Source organism: Dendrobates tinctorius, unplaced genomic scaffold (genome assembly GCF_039654945.1).
Source record: "Dendrobates tinctorius isolate UK_male_01 unplaced genomic scaffold, ASM3965494v1 ptg000192l, whole genome shotgun sequence".
Taxonomy (NCBI): Eukaryota; Metazoa; Chordata; class Amphibia; order Anura; family Dendrobatidae; genus Dendrobates; species Dendrobates tinctorius.
Genome location: NW_027361859.1, coordinates 13,501,461 through 13,521,956, shown reverse-complemented (window position 1 = coordinate 13,521,956; position 20,496 = coordinate 13,501,461). Strand labels below are relative to the sequence as shown.

The 20,496-nt window shown below is 46.7% G+C and overlaps 1 protein-coding gene across 1 annotated transcript in view; it reads right to left on the bottom strand.

Moving 5' to 3' along the window:
• LOC141055906 (uncharacterized) overlaps positions 1 to 20,496 on the bottom strand; it is a 93,728-nt gene that overhangs the window by 28,416 nt on the left and 44,816 nt on the right. The window contains exon 5 of the mRNA XM_073552622.1: positions 15,427 to 15,517. Within this exon, the coding sequence (XP_073408723.1) occupies positions 15,427 to 15,517 (91 nt within the window). The remainder of the gene's footprint in view (positions 1 to 15,426; positions 15,518 to 20,496) is intronic.

Sequence of the window (20,496 nt, the reverse complement as noted above, 5' to 3'; positions counted from 1 at the left end):
ATACATATTCGCCATCCCATAGTCGAGTGCCCATATACCCATCACACATCCTTCATCTCATAGTCCCATGCCCATATACCCATCATACATATCCGCCATCCCATAGTCCCATGCCCATATACCCATCATACATATCTGCCGTCCCGTGCCCATATGCCCATCATACATATCCTCCATCCCATAGTCCAGTGCCCATATACCCATCACACATCCTCCATCCCATAGTCAACCATTATGACATCATAATGAGCGGCGGGGCTTGCAACCTATGATGACATCAGCGTCGCCATGGCAACCATTATGACATCATAATGAGGGGCGGGGCTTGATACGCACACACTGTTTCCCCATTATGTAGATAGGGGCATTATGACCTCATAATGAGGGGCGGGGCTTGACGCGCACACACTTTTTCCCCAGTATGTAGATAGGGGCAAAATTGTTTGGTGAATTGGAACACGCAGGGTTAAAATTTCGCCTCACAACATAGTTTAGGACGCTCTCGGGGTCCAGACGTGTGACTGTGCCAAATTTTGTGGCTGTAGCTATGACGGTGCGGATGCCTATCCCAGACATACACACACACACACACACACACACACACACATACACACATACATACATACACACTTTGAGCTTTATATATTAGATAAAGAGTTGAAAATGTAAATGGTGAGCCAGGTATCACGGATGTCACTTGAAAGAAAGTAGAAAATGTGCACTAGAAAGAGAAGAAGAAATGTGTACTAGAGAAGGAAAGATGAAAAATACTGAAGTGATAGTGAGTCACAGATAATAGCACTTAGAATTACGTAAAGTATGAAAAATTGCACTTTTTGACATAGAATTTTAGGTAGTTAATTGATAACTGTTTGCAACGTTCAAGAATGAGTGCCTCTCATATTGGGAAATCTAGTATAAGAGATGTTGTTCAGCATTGTAAAATTTTTGTATGTTCCTGTACTGTCAACTTTGTTTATCTTGCAGCCCGCGGACGTGCTGTGTTTGACGGGGGGGTATGTGGTGCCCCTGAGGCTCGGTCGCCACAGAGGTACTGCACCTTGCTCTCTCTCCAGGGTGTGGTACCCCACCATAGAGGTAAGGTGGGAACTCCTTTCCACACTCCAACACTCGCACCCCACACAACAGGGTAGTTCTGCACAACCACATTGCGGCTCCTTGCTCGGAGGGTTGCAGAGCACCTTTGCTGGTTCCCTGCTTGGAGCACTGGATGTGCTGGGAGGTGGGTGGAGTAGAGATACATAAAAGAGTGGGAAAGTGTAGGATGACAGGTCAGTCTGACAGAAGATCAGTCAGGTAGGAAGTCACTCAGACAGGAGTGAGGGATCTCTGGAAGAAGGGATGGAGGAAGAAGTGCTGCGGCTGCCTCAGTGATCTGAGCCAGCTGGCACGGGAAAGGAAAAGGAGAAAGACGTAGAACTGAAACCTAAGCTTCCATAGAAAGAAAGACAAGCACGTAACAAAGGAGTAGAGAGAACAGAGAGGACGTGGGTTAGAAGAGCAACCCTGCCTATAGGTTCTCAGCGCAAGGCTGGGGCCCAGTCCCCGAGGTTGTATGGACACTTATGGTTCTGCAGCAGACACGGGTGGAGTAGTTGGTTGTAAATGCACTATTCCCATCTAAGACTTGGGTCACAACAGCAATTGAATAGAGAGCCGGGTCTCAGGAGAAGTGAGTCCCTGAAGCAGGCTACGGCTGTCTGCCGTACGAGTTGAATTCTTAGGAACATCTGTCAGGAGGAACTCCAGAGTACCACGGTACTGGAGATCTTCACACTAAAAGGTGCTATAGAGGAGACATTCAGGAAAGGCATATAAGTTGGGGGAGTGTTGGTGGGGAGCTTTCCATCTTGCCTGGAGGTTGACTGAGTCTCTGACCCGGAGGACACGGTACAGAAGCGGGCACTACGAACTGTGACTAAAGCGTTGGAACTACATGCCCTGGTGTCCTCCATTCCTTCCTGCATCTGCCAGCACTGCTACATCCCCTGCGCCGAACACTATACCATCTAAGTGTCTCCACATCTACACTGCCCTGGGACAACAGCCCTGCTTGTGGAGGGCTATACCATCATTGCTGCACCACACCATCTGTCCCAGAGGAACTGTCTGCAGCGTCGGCTTAACACCTCCCTTGCCGAACACCACAGGTAGCGTCACGAGCTATTCATCTGCTATATTCCACCATTCACAACATCCCCGCCATTGACTTGGGCGCCCAGGGCCACGGTCCGGGTCACCGCTGCTGTGACACATCCCACTGACACCGGCCCGGTACTGAGTACCCCGCGGCCCTGGGAGGGCGACCCATGAACGTAACTATGACGTGGGGAATCAGGAATTGTTGGCCATGAAATGGGCATTTGAAGAGTGGAGACATTGGTTGGAGGGAGCTAGACATCAAGTTGTGGTCCTCACCGACCACAAAAATCTGATTTATCTTGAATCAGCCAAACGCTTGAATCCTAGACAGGCTAGGTGGCCCTTCTTTTTTGCATGTTTTAACTTTGTGGTCTCTTTTGTTCCGGGCACTAAGAATGTTAAGGCGGACGCCCTTTCTAGGAGTTTCTTTGCAGATTCTCTTGATGTGACCGAGCCTACTACCATTATAAATGAGGGTGTAGTTCTTTCTGCCATCTCACCCGATTTGAGATGAGCCCTGGAGGAATTTCAGGAGGACAAACCTGAATGTTGCCCTATGGGAAAATTGTATGTCCTTGACCAGTGGAGGAAAAGAGTAATGTCTGAAATTCATTGCTCCGCGTTGGCTGGTCATCCAGGTATTTTTGGTACCAGAGATTTGGTGAGTCTGTCTTTTTGGTGGCCTGCATTATCTCATGATGTCAGAAATTTTGTGCAGTCCTGTGGGACTTGTTCTCGGTCCAAGCCCTGTTCTCGTTCTAGTGGGTTGTTGATGCCCCTGCCGGTGTCCAGGAGGCCATGGACCCATATCTCAATGGATTTTATTTCTGATCTTCCTCTCTCTCAGAGAATGACTGTTATCTGGGTGATCTGTGATAGATTTTCTAAGATGGTCCATCTTGTACCACTCCCAAAGTTGCCATCTTCTTCTGAGTTGGTGCCCTTGTTTTTACAACAGGTGGTTCGCTTGCACGGGATTCCTGAGAACATTGTGTCGGACAGAGGAGTCCAGTTTGCTTCCAGATTTTGGAGAGCTTTTTGTTCCAAACTTGGAATTCAGTTTTTCTTTCTCCTCTGCATTTCATCCTCAGACCAATGGGCAGACTGAGAGAACAAACCAGACTTTGGAGTCATATTTGAGATGTTTCATAACTGCTGATCAGGATGACTGGGTCTCATTTTTGCCCTTGGCCGAATTTGCGCTAAAGAATAGGGCTAGTTCTGCCACTTTGATGTCGCCCTTTTACTGTAACTTTGGCTTTCATCCTCGATTTTCTTCAGGGCAGGTGGAATCTTTGGCCTGCCCAAGTGTGGATTCTGTGGTAGCAAGAATGCAGCAGATTTGGGACCAAGTGGTGCATAAGTTGTCCCACTCTCAGGAAAAAGCCCAACGGTTTTCCAACTGGCATAGGACCATTGGTCCCCCGTTTAAAGTGGGTGGTATGGTTTGGTTGTCTTCAAAGAATATTCCTATGAAGGTTGCGTCTCCAAAATTCAAGCCAAGATTCATTGGACCTTATAAGATTTTGGAAATCCTTAATCCCGTTTCTTTCCGTTTGGATCTTCCAGTTACGTTTAAGATTCATAACGTGTTTAATAAATCTTTGCTGAAGAAGTTTGTGGAGCCAGTAGTTCCCATGGCGGCGCCTCCTGACCCTGTATTGGTTAAAGGTAATTTGGAGTATGAGGTAGAGAAAATATTGTATTCTCGTTTGGCTAGACGGAGACTCCAGTACTTGGTCAAATGGAAGGGTTATGGCCAGGAGGATAATTCTTGGGTCTCTGTTTCTGACATTCATGCTGAAAGACTGGTTTGTGCTTTTCACTGGGCCCATCCTTACCGGCCTGGTGGCATGGATGAGGGTTCGGTGACCCCTCCTCAAGGGGGGGTACTGTTGTGAATTCTCTTTCTGGCCTCCCTCTGGTGATTACTGAAGGTAGTGGAGCTGGTCAGATTGACAGAGGGGTTGCGAGTTCTCTTTCTGGGCTCCCTCTGGTGGTTACTGGAGGTAGTGGAGCTGATCTGATTGACAGAGGCTTGGAATGACGATTGGAGATGTGGGGATTCTGATTGAGATTTAAGACAGCTGTCTCCGTCTATCCCTGCTGGTGAATTTCTTCCTGTGCCTTCTGAGGTCTGATGTCTCCTGCTCTGTCCCTGCATGGTTCAGCTAAGTGGTTCATTTTCTATTCTGTTTGCATTTGATCTGGTTTTGTCTATCTCTGCTTTGTGCGGGTTAGCTAGCTCTGGCTGGGGTTGTGCTGAATCACCGCCCATATGTTACTGCTTGTGCCAGTTTGTTTTGTCCCCTGTTATATTGGTCTCTTTTTGCTTTGCTTTCAGAATATACCAGAGTGCTGATATAGTGGGGGCGAAGTCGTGCGACTTCAGTGTTTTTGTGCATTAGACGTGTTGGACTTTTTGCAGGGCTTTTTGCGTGATTGCATACAGTGTCTTTCCTTTCCTGTCTACTCAGTGTGGGCCCCATCATTTGCTCAGTCTATTTTTCTGCCTGCGTTTGTGTTTTCATCTTGTCTCACCGACAATATATGTTTGAGGGCTATCTATTCCTTTGGGGTCTGCTCCTGGGCAGTTTAGATTTCCCCTTTCTTGCTTTAGGCTTAGTTAGCTCTCCGGCTGTGCCGAGGCGTCTAGGATCATCTTAGGTACGCTCCATGACTACTGCTAGTTGTGTTGATAGGATCAGGGGTCTGCAATCCGCTTAGATACCAACCTCTCTGGTTTTCTGTGGCTTAGCCTGAGCCTGCTATCCTCCTTGGTGACCCATTCATAACAGCACCTGTGGCGAATTTGCCAACCCTGGTGTTCTGTGGCAAATGCCAAGCATCCTGCACGGTGCTGGGCTGTGAGCACAACCCCCATCTGTGGGGGGCACTGTTTGTGCAGACACATGCATATTTGTGGCCTGCTGGAAGTTATTTTGCAGGGCTCTGGAAGTGCTCCTCCTGTTCCTCCTTGCACAACAGCTGCTGTGGCAGACCTGCTGCTGGGTTGTTGCCCTCCTACAGCCCCCTTCACATCTCCTGGTGTACTGGCCTGTCTCCTGGTAGCGCCTTCAGCCTGTGGACACTACGCCGATAGACACAGCAAACCTTCTTGCCACCGCTCGCATTGATGTTCCATCCTGGATCAGCTGCACTACCTGAGCCATTTGTGTGGGTTGTAGAGTCCATCTCATGCTACCATGAGTGTGAAAGCACAACCAACATTCAAAAGTGACCAAAACATCAGCCAGAAAGCATTGGTACTAAGATGTGGTCTGTGGTCCCCACCTGCAGAACCACTCCTTAAGGCCTCTTTCACACATCAGGTTTTCGCCGTCAGGCGCGATCCGGCGCTTTTGACAAAAACCGGATCCGGCGAAATGCAATGCCGGATCCGGTTTCCCCCCCATTGACTTGCATTAGAGCCGGATCGAGCCGGATGGCCATGCGTTTCATCCGATTTTCGCCGGATCCGGCAATGTGACGCGATCCGGCGTCTGGAAAAAACGGCTACTGTAACGTTTTTTGTCTCCGGCGAAAAAGCCGGACACGCCGGATCCGGCGTGTCCGGCTTTTTCATACAATGAAAGCCTATGAGCGCCGCAATGCGCCTGATCTGGCGACAGCCGGATCCGGCGGCCGGATCCGTTTTTTTTGGTCTGAGCATGCTCAGTAGCTCTGCCCACAAGACATATATAAAAGCAAGACAGTGTGACCCTCAGCCACACCCAACATGCCACCCAAGCCAAGAACCAGGAGCAGAAGGCAGCAGACATCTGCAGCAGCAGCACCATCAGCACCACCCCAAATGGAGCAGCATGCTGAACAACGGGAGGGGAGTCCAGCAGCAGATGAGAGACGGTAATTATCAAATCCCCCATTCCTCCAAACTAGGGCTATGGAATATCAAGATATTCATTGGCCCTTTGTTTCTCTTTATTCAACAGCCGCCCAATAGATGCAGCAGCAGCAGCAGCAGCAGCAATGGCAGCAGCAGGAACACCACCCACAGCCATGGAGTCTGGCCATGAGGAAGACAGCACATCTTCTTCTGGGAGCCCTCCCTCGCATTGTCAGCGTTTGACGGTAAGTTTTTATTTCCAAAATCCATCATCTCTGGAATATATTTCTATTCATTGCCTTTTATTTCAAAACAGGAATCACAAGATGAAGAGGAGCTCCCAGAAGAAGAAGGAAGGGGTGGACAGACACTTGGAGTGGGCTCACAATTGGTAAGTTTTTTGCATCAAACGCAGAAACACAACATCACACTACACACAACACATAGAAAACAATGTTCTGCAGACCACACACAGCAAACAAATGCCTACATCCAAAGACATAACATTTTTTGTTTTCTTCTCTAGTCTTCCCAATCTGGTGCTCGGCCAAGAGGTCCTCGCAGTGCCTCCCGGGGTCGTCAGCGACAGCAACGCGGCGGTCACCAGCGTGTAAGTATAAATATTTTTGCTTTGTTTTTTTTGCACTTTTTATTTCATTTCTTTTATGGAGGCTAATTATGTTATTTTTGTCTTTTTCTTTAACAGCCTTCACAGCGTGCTCCCGACTCTGACGGTGAGGATGGAGGGATTGATGTGGACAGCCTCATCGATCTCGTCAGAGAAAGGGAGCCGCTCTGGAATATGGCTGACCGCCGCCACGCTGACCTTATCGTTACCCGACGACTCTGGGAGGAAATCTGTTCGCTCCTTGTGGACTGCTGGGAGGACCTCGAAGCTCGGGCCCAGATTAAAGAGCGTAAGTATATACAGTACCGGTTGCTTGATTTAAACCAGTGTTTCCTGAACTCCAGTCCTCGTGGTCCCCACGGATCATGTGTTCAGAATTTCTATTTACTTTGGAAATCCTGAAAACATGAACCCTGGGGACCATGAGGACTGGAGTTTGGGAAACACTGATGTTGTATACTAACCACTTTGTCCTTTCTCGTTTCAGGGGAGAGAATTGTGAAGCGGTGGCGGTCTGTGAGGGATCGTTTCAAGAAGGAGTTCAATAAAGAGATGCGGGCCCCGAGTGGATCTGGAGGACGCAGGAGCAAGTACAAGTACGCACGAGCCCTGTCGTTCCTCCGGGAGACAATGCTCACCAGAAGGTAAATATTACACACCACATGTGACAAAAAAATGTTTAGATGTAACTTTTTTTTTTCAGCCAGGGCCATACCATGTCACTATTTTAATTGTTTTTTTTTCTCTTTATTCCACAGCACGGTGAGCAGCACTCGGGAGCCTGCACGACTGGACCCTTCTGAGGCGATCCCTGAGGAGACCGTCACCGAGGGACACTTCGACCGCCCCGGTACATCTGCACCTTCCCAGCCTTCCCACACATTCGACCCATCTGTCCCATCCACCAGCACAGGAGCATCGTGGCCGCCTACATTACATGAAGCTGCTGGTGAGGAGATCGCTTTCCCTTTACCCCACCCTTCTGCCCCTGCCACCTCTAGTACACCTGCGGGTACTGGGCGGCAGCGGCAGAGGGGTCAGGAAAAGAGTTATGCGCCAGAGTTCTTGCATCTGAATGCATCTTTCCAGAACTGTCTAAAAGTCTTGTCAGAGCAAATCTCCGCAGGCTTTCAGCAGATCAACTCCAGCATTCTGGAGGTGAAGACACTTCTGCAAACCATGCATTCAGAAGCAAGATCTTCGCCAAACCACACCTTTTTCAGGTCTGTTGTGGAGCGCATGGCAACACTATCTCCTACCCAGCAGATGCATGTAATGCATTCGTGCCACGGTGCTCTACAGCAGGTTACCTCCCAACCTCCACCTCCCACCACTGTAGTTCCTCCACCTGCACCCCCTCCAGCCACTTTCCATCCTCCTCCTCCTATTACATCTGCACCCCCTCCAGCCACTTTCCATCCTCCCCCTCCTATTACATCTGCACCCCCTCCAGCCACTTTCCATCCTCCCCCTCCTATTACATACCAGCAACCTCCACAGTACCAGCAACCTCCCCAGTACCAGCAACCTCCCCAGTACCAGACATCTCCCCACTTCCAGCAACCTGCCCCGTACCAAACTCCTTCCCCGTACCAAACTCCTTCCCCGTACCAAACTCCTTCCCCATACAACTTTCCATCAACATCATCTGCTCCTACAGTCCCTGCCCAACCCTCCACTCCACCGCCCACCACCTCTTCTGCCTCCCACATGTCCACCCATTCTGTAGCTTTTTCCACACCATCACCTCTAACTGTTCCTTCCCCACCACGATCCCAGTCCTCTCTCCACACTCCCAGTGTCGAAGTGTCCCGCAGCCCCTCCAGCAGTATTTCCACCCCACACTACACAGATTTGTAATGTGTGTTTTGTAATAAAAATGCCCAGTTTTTTTTCAAACCTTTATTAAAAAAGTTTTTTTTTACTTTAAAAACAGTTTACAAAAAAAAATATTTTAAATAAAAGTTAAATTATTGTTTACACTGGTTGTCTGTCATTTCTTTCTGCGGCGAAATATGTTTAAAAAAAAAAGTTAAATACAGGGTATTTAAAAGGTAAAAAGGTATTCAAAACCAGGTATATAACTGTGGGTAAATTTTAGCTTTTTGCCACAGTTGTGTTCCTGGTTGTGTTTGAAGCAAAGTATTTCACCTAAAAAGTTGTGTTTATTGTTGGTGATTTCCTAACAATGTACACAACTTTTGTTAAAAGGTGAAATACTTTGCATAAAACACAACCAGGTACACACCTGTGACCTAAAGCTAAAAATAGAGACCATGACAAAATAGCCAACTTTGGTTGGCAAAGGTATATACTGTTGGTACAGAAGGTACACAAGTTTGGTTGGGCACAAATCTTTCACACTCTGTCATCCTGCCAGTGTACTCTGCCTTGAGGTGACATAAAGTATAGTGCAAAATTGTCCCTCATTACTGAAACCGTCACAGAACTTCTAGTGGTAATGTCATGGTAATCTTGCAAGGTGGTTTCTTCAGAGGTGTCCTCAATAGAAATGGGTTCCTTGCAGATAACAAAATTGTGGAGTACCACGCAAGCTTTGATCACCTCGTCCACAGTTTCTGTCTTGAGGTTGATCGCAGTCAATAGGACCCGCCATTTGGCTGTCAGAATACCAAAGGTACATTCAACCATTCTTCTTGCTCTTGTGAGGCGGTACTTTAAAATGCGTTTTGGTCTTGTCAATCCTCTGCTAGAGTACGGTTTCAAAAGGTGTTTTGACAGCTGGAAGGCTTCATCCCCTACACAGACAAATGGCATAGGTGGACCAGATGTTTGCGGCAGCGGTCTAGGTGGTGGGAACTGGAAGGTGTTTCCATACAGTTTACGCCCCATGGCAGACAGTTTGAAAACTTGAGAGTCATTGGAGCGGCCATAGGCCCCAATATCAACCGCAATAAATTTGTATTCCGCATCAGCGATGGCCATGAGGACAATTGAAAAATATTTCTTGTAATTGAAATATTCCGATCCCGATCCGGCTGGCTTTACAATGCGGATATGTTTCCCGTCCACAGCGCCCAAGCAGTTGGGAAACTGACATATCTGTTGAAACTTGTCAGCAATTTCAATCCACCTCTCTGCTGTGGGCTCTAGTAAAAACTCTTCAGCTAAGGAGTCCCACAGTGCACGGCATGTGTACTTCACTATTCCAGATATGGTGGAAATCCCGAGTCTGTACTGGAAATGCAGTGACAAAAGGGATTCTCCAGTTGCAAGAAATCTGTGGGGAATTAAAAAACAATAAATTAGTTTTAAATCACAGCATTACATACCAAAACTCAACTATAACACTTGGAGATACAAACTACCACCAACAAGATTGCAGTGAAAGTGTGCTCTGATGCGAGCATATCCAATAAATGTGGCTTACCTTAAAGTCACCATCAGACGCTCTGCGGGTGAAACAGAGAAGCGGCAATAGGTGTCCGCTTTTCTTATGAGGTGTGCAATGCGCTCCACCAAGTAATCAAAATTCTCCATTTTCATCCGAACATATCCAAAAAATTTAGCCGGGTTTCGTCGAAGGTCCATGCAGAGTGTAGAATAGACCCCACGCGTCATTCTCTTGGCTGTGATGGGGTGGATCCACAAACGTCGTCTACAATGCCTGATGCGCTGCTGTCTCGCTCTCTCCTTCTCCAGAACAATCACCCTCAAATGATTCGCCTCCGCTATAAAATCCGCCAAATTCTTCAAAATATTTCCAATCACAACATCCATCTTCGCCAGTAACTTGCTCTTCTCTCCAACCTGCACTTTCTCCTCTCCAACCTGTCAAAGAAGGGCTGTAGGAACACGCTATATATAGTTTTCCAGTAGCCAATCCCGTTCGGAAGGCCACAAGGGTCAATTTTAAAAACCGGATCCGGCGTAATCCGTCGAAAAACGGATAGAAAAACGGATGAACCGGATGAGACGGATCCGGTTTTTTCTGTCAAGAACAAGACGGATCCGGCAGAGAAACGGATCCAGCACATCAGGTTTTACAAAACATTTGCCGGATCCGGCGTTCCGGCACGACGCCGAAAACCTGATGTGTGAAAGTAGCCTTATTGAGTGTGTCTTGATAATTGCCAATAATTTCCATCTGTTGTATGTATATACCAATGGCGCTAAGGCGTACAACCACAGAGCACAAAGCGGCAAGTATTAGGACAACACACCACTCAAATTGTCTCCATAAAAATAATAATAAATAAACCTTGTATAAACTTGCGCTAGTTGAATGTGTCCTGGTTAAAAAACATAAAATTGAAAGGCGATATCCTATGAAGAGATCTGTTACCTTTAATGGAGCTAAAACTGGCGAGCACGGAGAAGAGTCTTCAGAAGACAGATAAATGTCCAGGTCCTTTCCAAAGATACTCCCCGACACAGCGATATATAAAGTTACTGGAGCTAAAGGGTGCTACCTCCTAGCATGCCGCCGTCCCGGCCGGTGACTGGCGTGCAGCTCGAGGTATATCACGGCAGGCTGTAGAGATAACAGCCGCCGCTTGCAAAAGCAGGCCTGCAAGGTCCAAAAACACTGAAGGACCTTGCGTGGCGTCACAGTCACGTGGGAGGTCACGTGACAGGCAAAAAAGAGCTATGAGGCGCTGAAGGGGCCAGAATACAATGGCAAATCCTACGCGTTGCGGAATTCACTGATTCCTTCTTCAGGGATGGCCCCCTGGGACAAGAGTAACCCTTATATAGCCTCCTGAAAGGTACCTTGCAGAAATGCAGGTCCTCATCAAATGTGGCTTTGATAAGGGTTATATAAAAAAAGAGGAATTTGACTTTATTAACACCACTCACCCTAGGATACCATACTTTTATTACATCCCAAAAATTCATAAGAGTTCGATCAAACCCCCTGGCCGACCAATAATATCGGCTATTGGTGGCCTTACAGCTAACCTCTCTAAATTTGTGGATTACCACTTACAGCAACTAGTCCCTGCTCTTCCAGCCTATCTGAAGGACACTACTCACGTTTTACAGGTTTTAAACACTATAGAATGGAAGGACCATTTCATCTTAGGGTCTTTAGATATAACTTCCCTCTATACAGTTATTGAACATGAAAAGGGATGCAAATCTGCAGAATTTTTTATGTCAGAGGCTAAAAGCTTACCTAGCGACCAAATCGCTTTTATTTTTGATTGTATTTATTTTATACTCACTCACAACTATTTCTACTATGGAGCGAACTACTACTCCCAGAAGTGAGGGACCGCAATGGGTACCAGATTCGCGCCCAGTTATGCAAATCTGTATGTCGGAAAGTGGGAACATGAAACCATCTTTCCTGAGGGCAGGCGGCGCGCGAATCTGGTACTCTGGCACCGCTTCATAGACGATATTGTCTTTATTTGGTCTGGTGGGCCTACTCTTTTAACTGATTTTATTGATGAATTGAATAAAAATTGTTATTTTTTAAAATTCACTGCAACTACTAGTCTCACGGAGATTAACTTTTTAGACCTAAAAATCTTTATCGAGGACACATTCAGACACAACTATTTCATAAACCCACTGACTCAAACAATTATATTTCATTAGAAAGCTGCCATCTCCCAAGTTGGCTTCTTAATATTCCAAAGAGCCAATTTATACGGGCTCATAGAAACTGCTCCAAGTTACAGGACTATCTAACTGAAGCTGAAACTCTAATCAAAAAATTCTGCCAAAAAGGATATGATACCCAATCCCTGCGAGCCACCAGGGAACATATTGGGAACATACCGAGGGAACATTTCCTCAGACATAAAATAAAGAAAATTCCATTATAGATGAGATTCCTGTCATTACTCAATATAATTCAAATAGTCAAATTCTCAGAAAAATTGAAAATAAACACTGGGGTATTTTGAAAAATGATAAAACCATAGGGGAAGTTTTGCCAGCTCGCCCCAGGTTTGTCTTTAGAAGGGCAAACAATTTGGGTAACCTGGTAGCCCCTTCTATTTCTATATCAACACCAGGCCCCAATTCCCATCTACAACAGCAATTAAATGGGTTTTTTCCCTGCAAAAAATGTGCACCTTGCAGAAAATTAGGCAGTAAGAAACAACTCTCCATTGTGAATAAGTCTATGGAGATTCAGATTCGTGATTTCATCACCTGTGACACGAAGGGGGTGATATATTGTATCACATGTCCATGTGATAAATTATATATAGGACGAACGATACGTCCCCTAAGGCTGTGTGCCCACGTAGCGATTTTTAAGCGTTTTTGCCCCGATTTTCGGCTTGAAAACGCAGCGAAAATGTTTAAAAATCGTGCACAGAACGCCCCCCATGCATTCCTATGGCATTCCGCACATGCTGTGCTAATGCTGCGCTTTTTTCCGCGGCGGAATCGCATCGCGGAAAAAATCGCAGCATGCTCATTCTTTTGTGCGGAATCACAAAGAATTGCCGCGATTCCGCACCCATAGGAATGCATGAGAATCGCTTACTTCCCGCATGTGGCTATGCGGGAAGTTAAGCGTCTCATGTGCGGTTGGTACCTACGGTGTGGAGGAGAGGAGACTGTCCTCCAGGCCCTGGGTACCATACCCCTGTAAAAAAAAGAATTAGAAATAAAAAATCGGGGTTTATTTACCTTCCGGCGTCTCGCGCTGCATTCCCGGCCTAAGCGTTCCCAGTAATGCCTTGCGGCACGGTCCAGTGATGACGTAGTCTTGCGTGACTCTAGCGGTCTCGCGAGATCGCTATAGCAACGCGAGACTACGTCATCACAGGTCTCGCAAGGCATTACTGGGAATGCTGTGGCCCGGGAATGCAGCGCGGGACGCCGGAAGGTAAATATACACCGATTTTTTTATTTTTTTTAGCATTTTAACATTCTATATTTTACTATTGAGGCCGCATAGGCGGCCTCAATAGTAAAAACCTGGTCACACTTGTCAAACACTATGTTTGACGAGTGTGACCAACCTGTCAATCACTTTCCAAGCGATGCTTCAAATCGCTTGGAAAGTGCTTGAATATCGCACACGAAAATCGCTGCAAAATCGCGATCATAATCGGTGAAATCGCGCGGAAAAAAACGCGCGATTTCTGGGAAGGAGTCCGGTTTTTGGTGTGCGTTTTAACACGCACCGTGGGCACATAGCCTAAATGTCAGAATTGGGGAACATCTACGAAATATTTGTAAGAGATTCACTGGTCACCCCCTTTCTAACCATTACCTTACATATCATGGGGGCTCTTTAAGGGACACTAAGGTGACTGGGATCCAAATTGTTAAAAGAAGCTTTAGGAAAGGTAACTTTATCCATCAAATGTCCAGGGTAGAAAGCAAATGGATATTTGAATTAAATACTCTGATCCCAAATGGTTTAAACAGCGAAATTTAGCTATTTGCTTTTAATGTATAATATGATGTTTTGTCATTGGAGGCTACATACTGGAGGCTATATAAGGGTTACTCTTGTCCCAGGGGGCCATCCCTGAAGAAGGAATCAGTGAATTCCGCAACGCGTAGGATTTGCCATTGTATTCTGGCCCCTTCAGCGCCTCATAGCGCTTCTTTGCCTGTCACGTGACCTCCCACGTGACTGTGACGTCACGCAAGGTCCTTCAGTGTTTTTGGACCTTGCAGGCCTGCTTTTGCAAGCGGCGGCTGTTATCTCTACAGCCTGCCGTGATATACCTCGAGCTGCACGCCAGTCACCGGCCGGGACGGCGGCATACTAGGAGGTAGCACCCTTTAGCTCCAGTAACTTTATATATCGCTGTGTCGGGCAGTATCTTTGGAAAGGACCTGGACATTTATCTGTCTTCTGAAGACTCTTCTCCGTGCTCGCCAGTTTTAGCTCCATTAAAGGTAACAGATCTCTTCATAGGGTATCTCCTTTCAATTTTATGTTTTTTAACCAGGACACATTCAACTAGCGCAAGTTTATACAAGGTTTATTTATTATTAATTTCCATCTGTTGTCTATTCCATTTGTACAACAGCATTTGAAATTGATTGTCAATCATTGTTGCTTCCTAAGTGGACAGTTTGATATCACAGAAGTTTGATTTACTTGGAGCTATATTCTGTTGTTTAAGTGTTCCCTTTATTTTTTTTGAGCAGTGGATATTACAGCCATCAGCCACACACAGCATAGAGATATATCATGGCACAGGTGTAATGTTTTTTATGTAGTTTATCACAATCCTGCTTGAAGTTAGTTGGCCTTAAAAGAAATTGAAAAGTCAGGATAAAGGGAAACTGCTGTTATTGTACAGAAATTCACACTTGGCCTTACTGCTGATTAAATAATGTCGATCTTAAAAGTGAAGTTTGGCCAGGAAGCCAGGACCTGGTCTTGTAGGGACCATATGAGCACATTCAGCAGCACAGAAGGAAGAGAAGGTAGATTCATCCAATAAGATATCATGAATCTAGGAAGCCAACAGCATCATTACCCTCCGCTTTCTATTACATGCCCATCAAAATATTTTTCTTCAAATGATTTTCTAACTTGTCAGCACTTTCTATGTACGCTGTCATTTGGCTTTGTGGTTTACAGATCTGGGCAGGTAAGGGTCAACATCTTCTAATTTAGGTAGGTGAATCCTCCAGGTTGCAAGTTATATAAAACAGGGCTTTCAATGACAAAAGTAATTTGATCAGTTTTGGTGGAGGAGAATGTTGTGGTCTTTAAGGGCAAAATGGTGATCACACGATTGTGATAAGGCCGGACTACACGACCGATAAAGTTGCCACAATCGGTGGCTTAGAACAATCTGTGACTTCTCTGTATTTAGTGGTTACTACTCACCTGGGTAGTCATATGTAGGAATCTCCTCTTTACATCGCTCATCACCCCTCACATATGTCTCTGTAGTATTAATATGGGTCAGATCTTCACCCTGAAAGAAATATTGTAAAAGTCAGACATGTATGATCAGCTCTAATTCTGCCATCTCCACCGTTCTCATTACACAAGTATAAAACATACAGTCAAGGCTGAAAGTGTAGGCACTAGTGATGAGCGAATGTGCTCACCACTACTCGTTAGTCGCCCGAGTATCACGGTTCTCGGCGAGCACTGAGCATTTCTGAGATTACTCGGTGGGAACTCGGGTCTCCACCCAGCTTTTTTGGCGGTCTACAGAGACCCAATCCTCATGCAGGGATTGTCTGCCAGGCACTGTAACGCCGCGCCATCTTTGTTGTTGGTCTTGCAGTGATTGGCTGGCCGCACAGCATCATAAGGGGTATAAGAGACCGGACGCCGCCCTGCTCGGCGCATTCAGCTCCGGATCGAGATAGTGTAGGGAGAGCTACTGCCGAGATAGGGTCAGATTTGGGGATTTATTAATCAGTGTGGGGTCTACCATCCTAAAGTACTCAAATCCAGCTAAACCAACAGTCCTTCTAATTCCGGAGGATATAGGTTGCAGTTTTAGTATGTCGCTCTATACATATCAGTGCAAAGCCTTCAGGCACTCTATGTGTGTATATACTGTGGTGTAGTAACCACTGAGTCCGCTAGGGGACGCTGTGTGGATGTCCCAGGAGAAAGGATGAATGGCAGAATACGGAATGGCCATTAGGTATCCCAAAGTGGGTGGCTTTGGGATGGAGACTTATGTGTTGTACAGCAATGATATTGCTGAGGTGTTGCTTCAATGTATAAGGGAGAAGTCTCCAGGTAACTAGAGAGATGGGCGTGCCTGGTTACCTGCAAACCCTCCCAGGGGGTGTGTTTAACACACTATTGTAAAGAGTGTGTAAAGGCTTGAAGGACCAGTGATGAGGTCAGAGTTATGTGACCCGGTGGGCGTGGCTATGGACCATATAATCTGGCCAGGGTAGGTCACATGGGGGTGAATGCTGGGACCTGGTTGGTCCAGTGTGGAAGGTCCCGCTGAGATGGAGCTTCCTGGCTAACAGCCTGTGGAGTGGCTGTGGTGAATGGCTGCACGTGTCTGAGTGTTCCCAGGTGAGGGAATGAACGTCTGCAGTAAGCTGAAGCAGCCATGAGGAGACCCGGACGTAGGTGAGATAAATGAGGCTAAGAGAGCCTGTATGCTGGACATTGTAAAACCTGTGTGAACACAGGGTTTACAGAGTGAAGCTATAATGGACGCTCTGCTGTTTATATGCTGTTGCATATTGCTTTGGTTTATGATGTTGAATAAACCGCATGGACTATGCTTGTTTTATGGAAAACCCATGCTGGATCTAGTTTTGTGGCTGCTAAGCGAGTATCCCCTACCCAAAAGACAGCGCTACCTCACAATTGGTGGAGAAAGCAATAAGCTATGGGCAGTATTGTAGCCTTGTTGCTGGGAGCAACGGAAGAGGACTGCAAAGTTTCGGTTGCTAAGGGCTGACAATTGGGGAAGCCACTGCGCGGCTGTGGTTCTGGAACCGTGCGGCAGCCTAGTGAGTAAGGCACTGTCCGGATCGGTGATCCCAGTGAGGCCGTTTCCCCAGGAGAAAGACTTATAGGACAGCTCTGCGGTAGAGGGGTCCGAGAACCTGCGTGGCCAGCAGGTGACGGTCGTGAAAACCGTGTTGTACTGACCGGGGTCACTGAGAAAGAGACTGGTGATTGTTAGGGTGCCTCTGTGGAGAAGAGGTATCCGAGGACCTGTGTGGCTGACACAGGTAACGGACAGGTGTTCGTGTTGTACTGACCTGGGTCAGTGGGAAAGACTGTGTACCTGGAGGGTCCAGTGAGCAAGGTCCTGAGGGTCAGTGTTTGGAGATTCTAGGAGAAGAATCATCTCCCTGGAGCACGTGGTATGACCTTGGACCTGGTGAGGCATGAGTGCTGGGCAGTCTCAAGTGGAGGCGGATGTCCTGAAGAGCACCCGCTGAGCCCCTGGACCTGGTGAGGCCGGTGTGTTGGGAAACCCTGGGAGGAGGGTCGGCTCCCTGAATAGCACCCGGTGTGCCCTGTGTGTTGGATGGTCTCAGGCGGAGACGGTATGTCCTGAATAGCACACAGACAGAACACGTGTGTTTTTTGTGTGGTGTTTTTTTTCTTCTTTTCTCAACTCAGCCTGTAGTGACTCAGTGGGAGTCAAGAAGGTGACAAGCGGCTTCCGGTAACACGGCGGGGTTACGAAGAGGACAAGCGTCTTCCTGTAACTCGGCGGGGTTACGAAGAGGACACCAGCCGCTGTGTGTGAACAGCAGCCGGTGGTGTCGGTGATCGGTGACAGCAGGAGCTGTGGTGGTGCCAACAAGGACTTGTGTGGTATCGTAAAAGAGACAAACTGTGTTGTGTGAACTGTGGACTAAGGAGACTGGTATAACGGACATGGGGAAATCCCGAAAGGTGGCGGTGGCCCAAATTGGGGTGCTATCTGAAAAGGGGGTGGAGTCCCAGAAGGGGGTGGAGTCCCAAAAGGGGGTGGAGTCCCAGAGGGAGGCGGTGACCCAAATTGGGGTGGTAACCCAAAAAGGGGTGAAGTCCCGGGAGGGGGCAGTGACCCAAATTGGGGTGGTTCAGGAAATGGCAGCACTGGTTGCCTCAGTGGGTATGTCTGGGGAACCGCAGTGTGTCAGTATGAGTTTTGAGGAGTGCGGCATGTATTTTCCAGATAATGACGGGCCACAGGTGTGTACCGTGATGCTGCACCGGGAAGGAGTCTTTGGTAGACTGGACTCAGAGAGTCAGTAGAAAAAAGAGTCAGGTAACGCTGACAGGAACTCTGCTTGTTTTATCTCTGACCGAGAAAAACGCCAGGGTTCGTTGTAAACATGGGGTCACAGTGAACTATGTAGTAGACCGAGTAATGTTTGAGGGGACCAAAGGTAGTGTCTGCCAAGGGGGCGGGATACCACGGGACTTAGTCTATGCCTTGGAGAGGGGCCGGGACTTTGTTTTGTTTGATGACGTATGGTCGGACGATGGAGACGTTTCGACTGTGGGGCCAGCAGACACTGAGACAGTGACGGCTCCTGACGTGGACAGGTCAGAGGTAGAACTGAGCGGGAAAAGAAGTACATATGTCCAACTGACAGACCTGACGTCTCGTGACAAGACAGATGGTGGGCTGGGAGATGAGGTGACTGGAGTGGACACACGGTCAGAGGGTAACTGGAGGGTTGACTCGGATGATCGGCATGACTCAGACTCTAGGGGTGACTGTGGCTCTGAGAGAGAAAGGGAGCACAGACTGGATGAGCTAGAGAAAGAAGTCTTCGAGCTCAAAGGTCACCTGGCATCATGGCAAGGTCTGAATAAGTCCCTCAGAGAAGAGGTAGGAGTACTAACAAAAACTGTAAGAGGTCTTCTGCTGGAGAAGAAGTGGGACAAAGACTTACAGTGGCCAGGCCTGAGTGAGGAACAGTGTGAAGAGAAAAACAAACTGAAAAGTATGGAAGCAGAGGTGATTCGTTTGCAGATGGAGCTTGCTGCTGCAGAGTGTGCTAAAAGACAAGCACAGCAGGAAAAAGATGAACTGGCTGATGTGATTGCCAACAACAGAGGTGAAGGTGCTCTGGCTTTGGAAGAAAAGAGGCGGTTAGAGTCTCGCATTGTTCAGCTTGAAGAAGTGCAGGAAGAACACAACAACGTTGAATTAGCCAATAACAAGCTGAGAAAGGCCACACTTCAGGTTGACCAGATGGATGCTGATCTGAAGACAGAACGTAGTAAGGCTCAGAAGAATGAGAATGCCCGTCAGCAATTAGTTCGCCAGAATAAGGACTTAGAAGCAAAGGTTGCACTACTGAAGGATGTGGTGCTAATAAAAATATGTATATCTTATAGCCTACATATTGTAATATATTGTTAATAGGCTTTGATATAGTGTGTTCCCTAGACCAAGGGTGGAATGTATTGCAAATATGAAATATGGTTGTTTGAATCCAAACACTATATATTGCAATATACCATGGTGTAATATCATTAATGATGAACTTTGATACTGAGCCACAAAGCGTTTGCTCTGTGTTAATACCGTAAGACAAGGTTGATAAGGTTTATTGTTCTTTGGTCTTTGAAGCTGTATGTTTCAAAGATTCATTATCCTGATTCGCACACAAGTGACCACTGTGATATTTGCTTTGTCAAACAGTGATAGATACTGAATACTTTCACTTTTCTATATCCTGCCAATTGGGGGGGTGGTTGATGGGAATTCTACAAGGGAGACCAAACTGTAGCAATGGTCATGCATGGCATCAATAATCAAGGACCGATTGTGATATAAATGAGACAAGTATGAGTGTGTGCCTGGGTTACGATAGGTATCCAGTTTTCAGAATAGGTGATTATGAAAGTCATGCTGCCCATATAGTTACCATTTTAGAGCGTTATGCTATGATCATGAAGAGTTAACTTTGTAACAAGCAACATATGTTGAACTTTGATAGGCAGCCTTGATTGTTAGAGGCAAACAGATCTTGGGTTGTAATTAGTAGCAAACAACCTTTAAGCATTGTGCTATTGTTAAGAGACATGCTAATGGCAAACAGATATTGGGTTGGTGCAAACAAACTTTGAGATTGTAGTAGTTTATAACAAACAGACCGTGAAGTCTTGTGCTGTTATCAAGACAACAACCAACTGTGCAATTTCAAGATTCTGATGATTCAGCCTAAACATACTGCACAAATGTCATATGGGAGGATGTGGAAGTTGTGTATAAAAAGGTGGACCCTGTGTCAGTAAGGTAGGAACATTTTCCAGAAAGTATCGTGGGTGCACGGTTTCTGTGATAACAAGACCAGAGTATTTCCTTCTCGTTGACACTGTGGTACCTCCAGTGGAGAAGTGATGTTACAATACTTGGTAATGTATAGTATTTAAAATATTAAAAAATAATTGCGCTAATATAACCCACTAGAATACAATTTATCACTCAATAGCGATCCATAGTAAAAT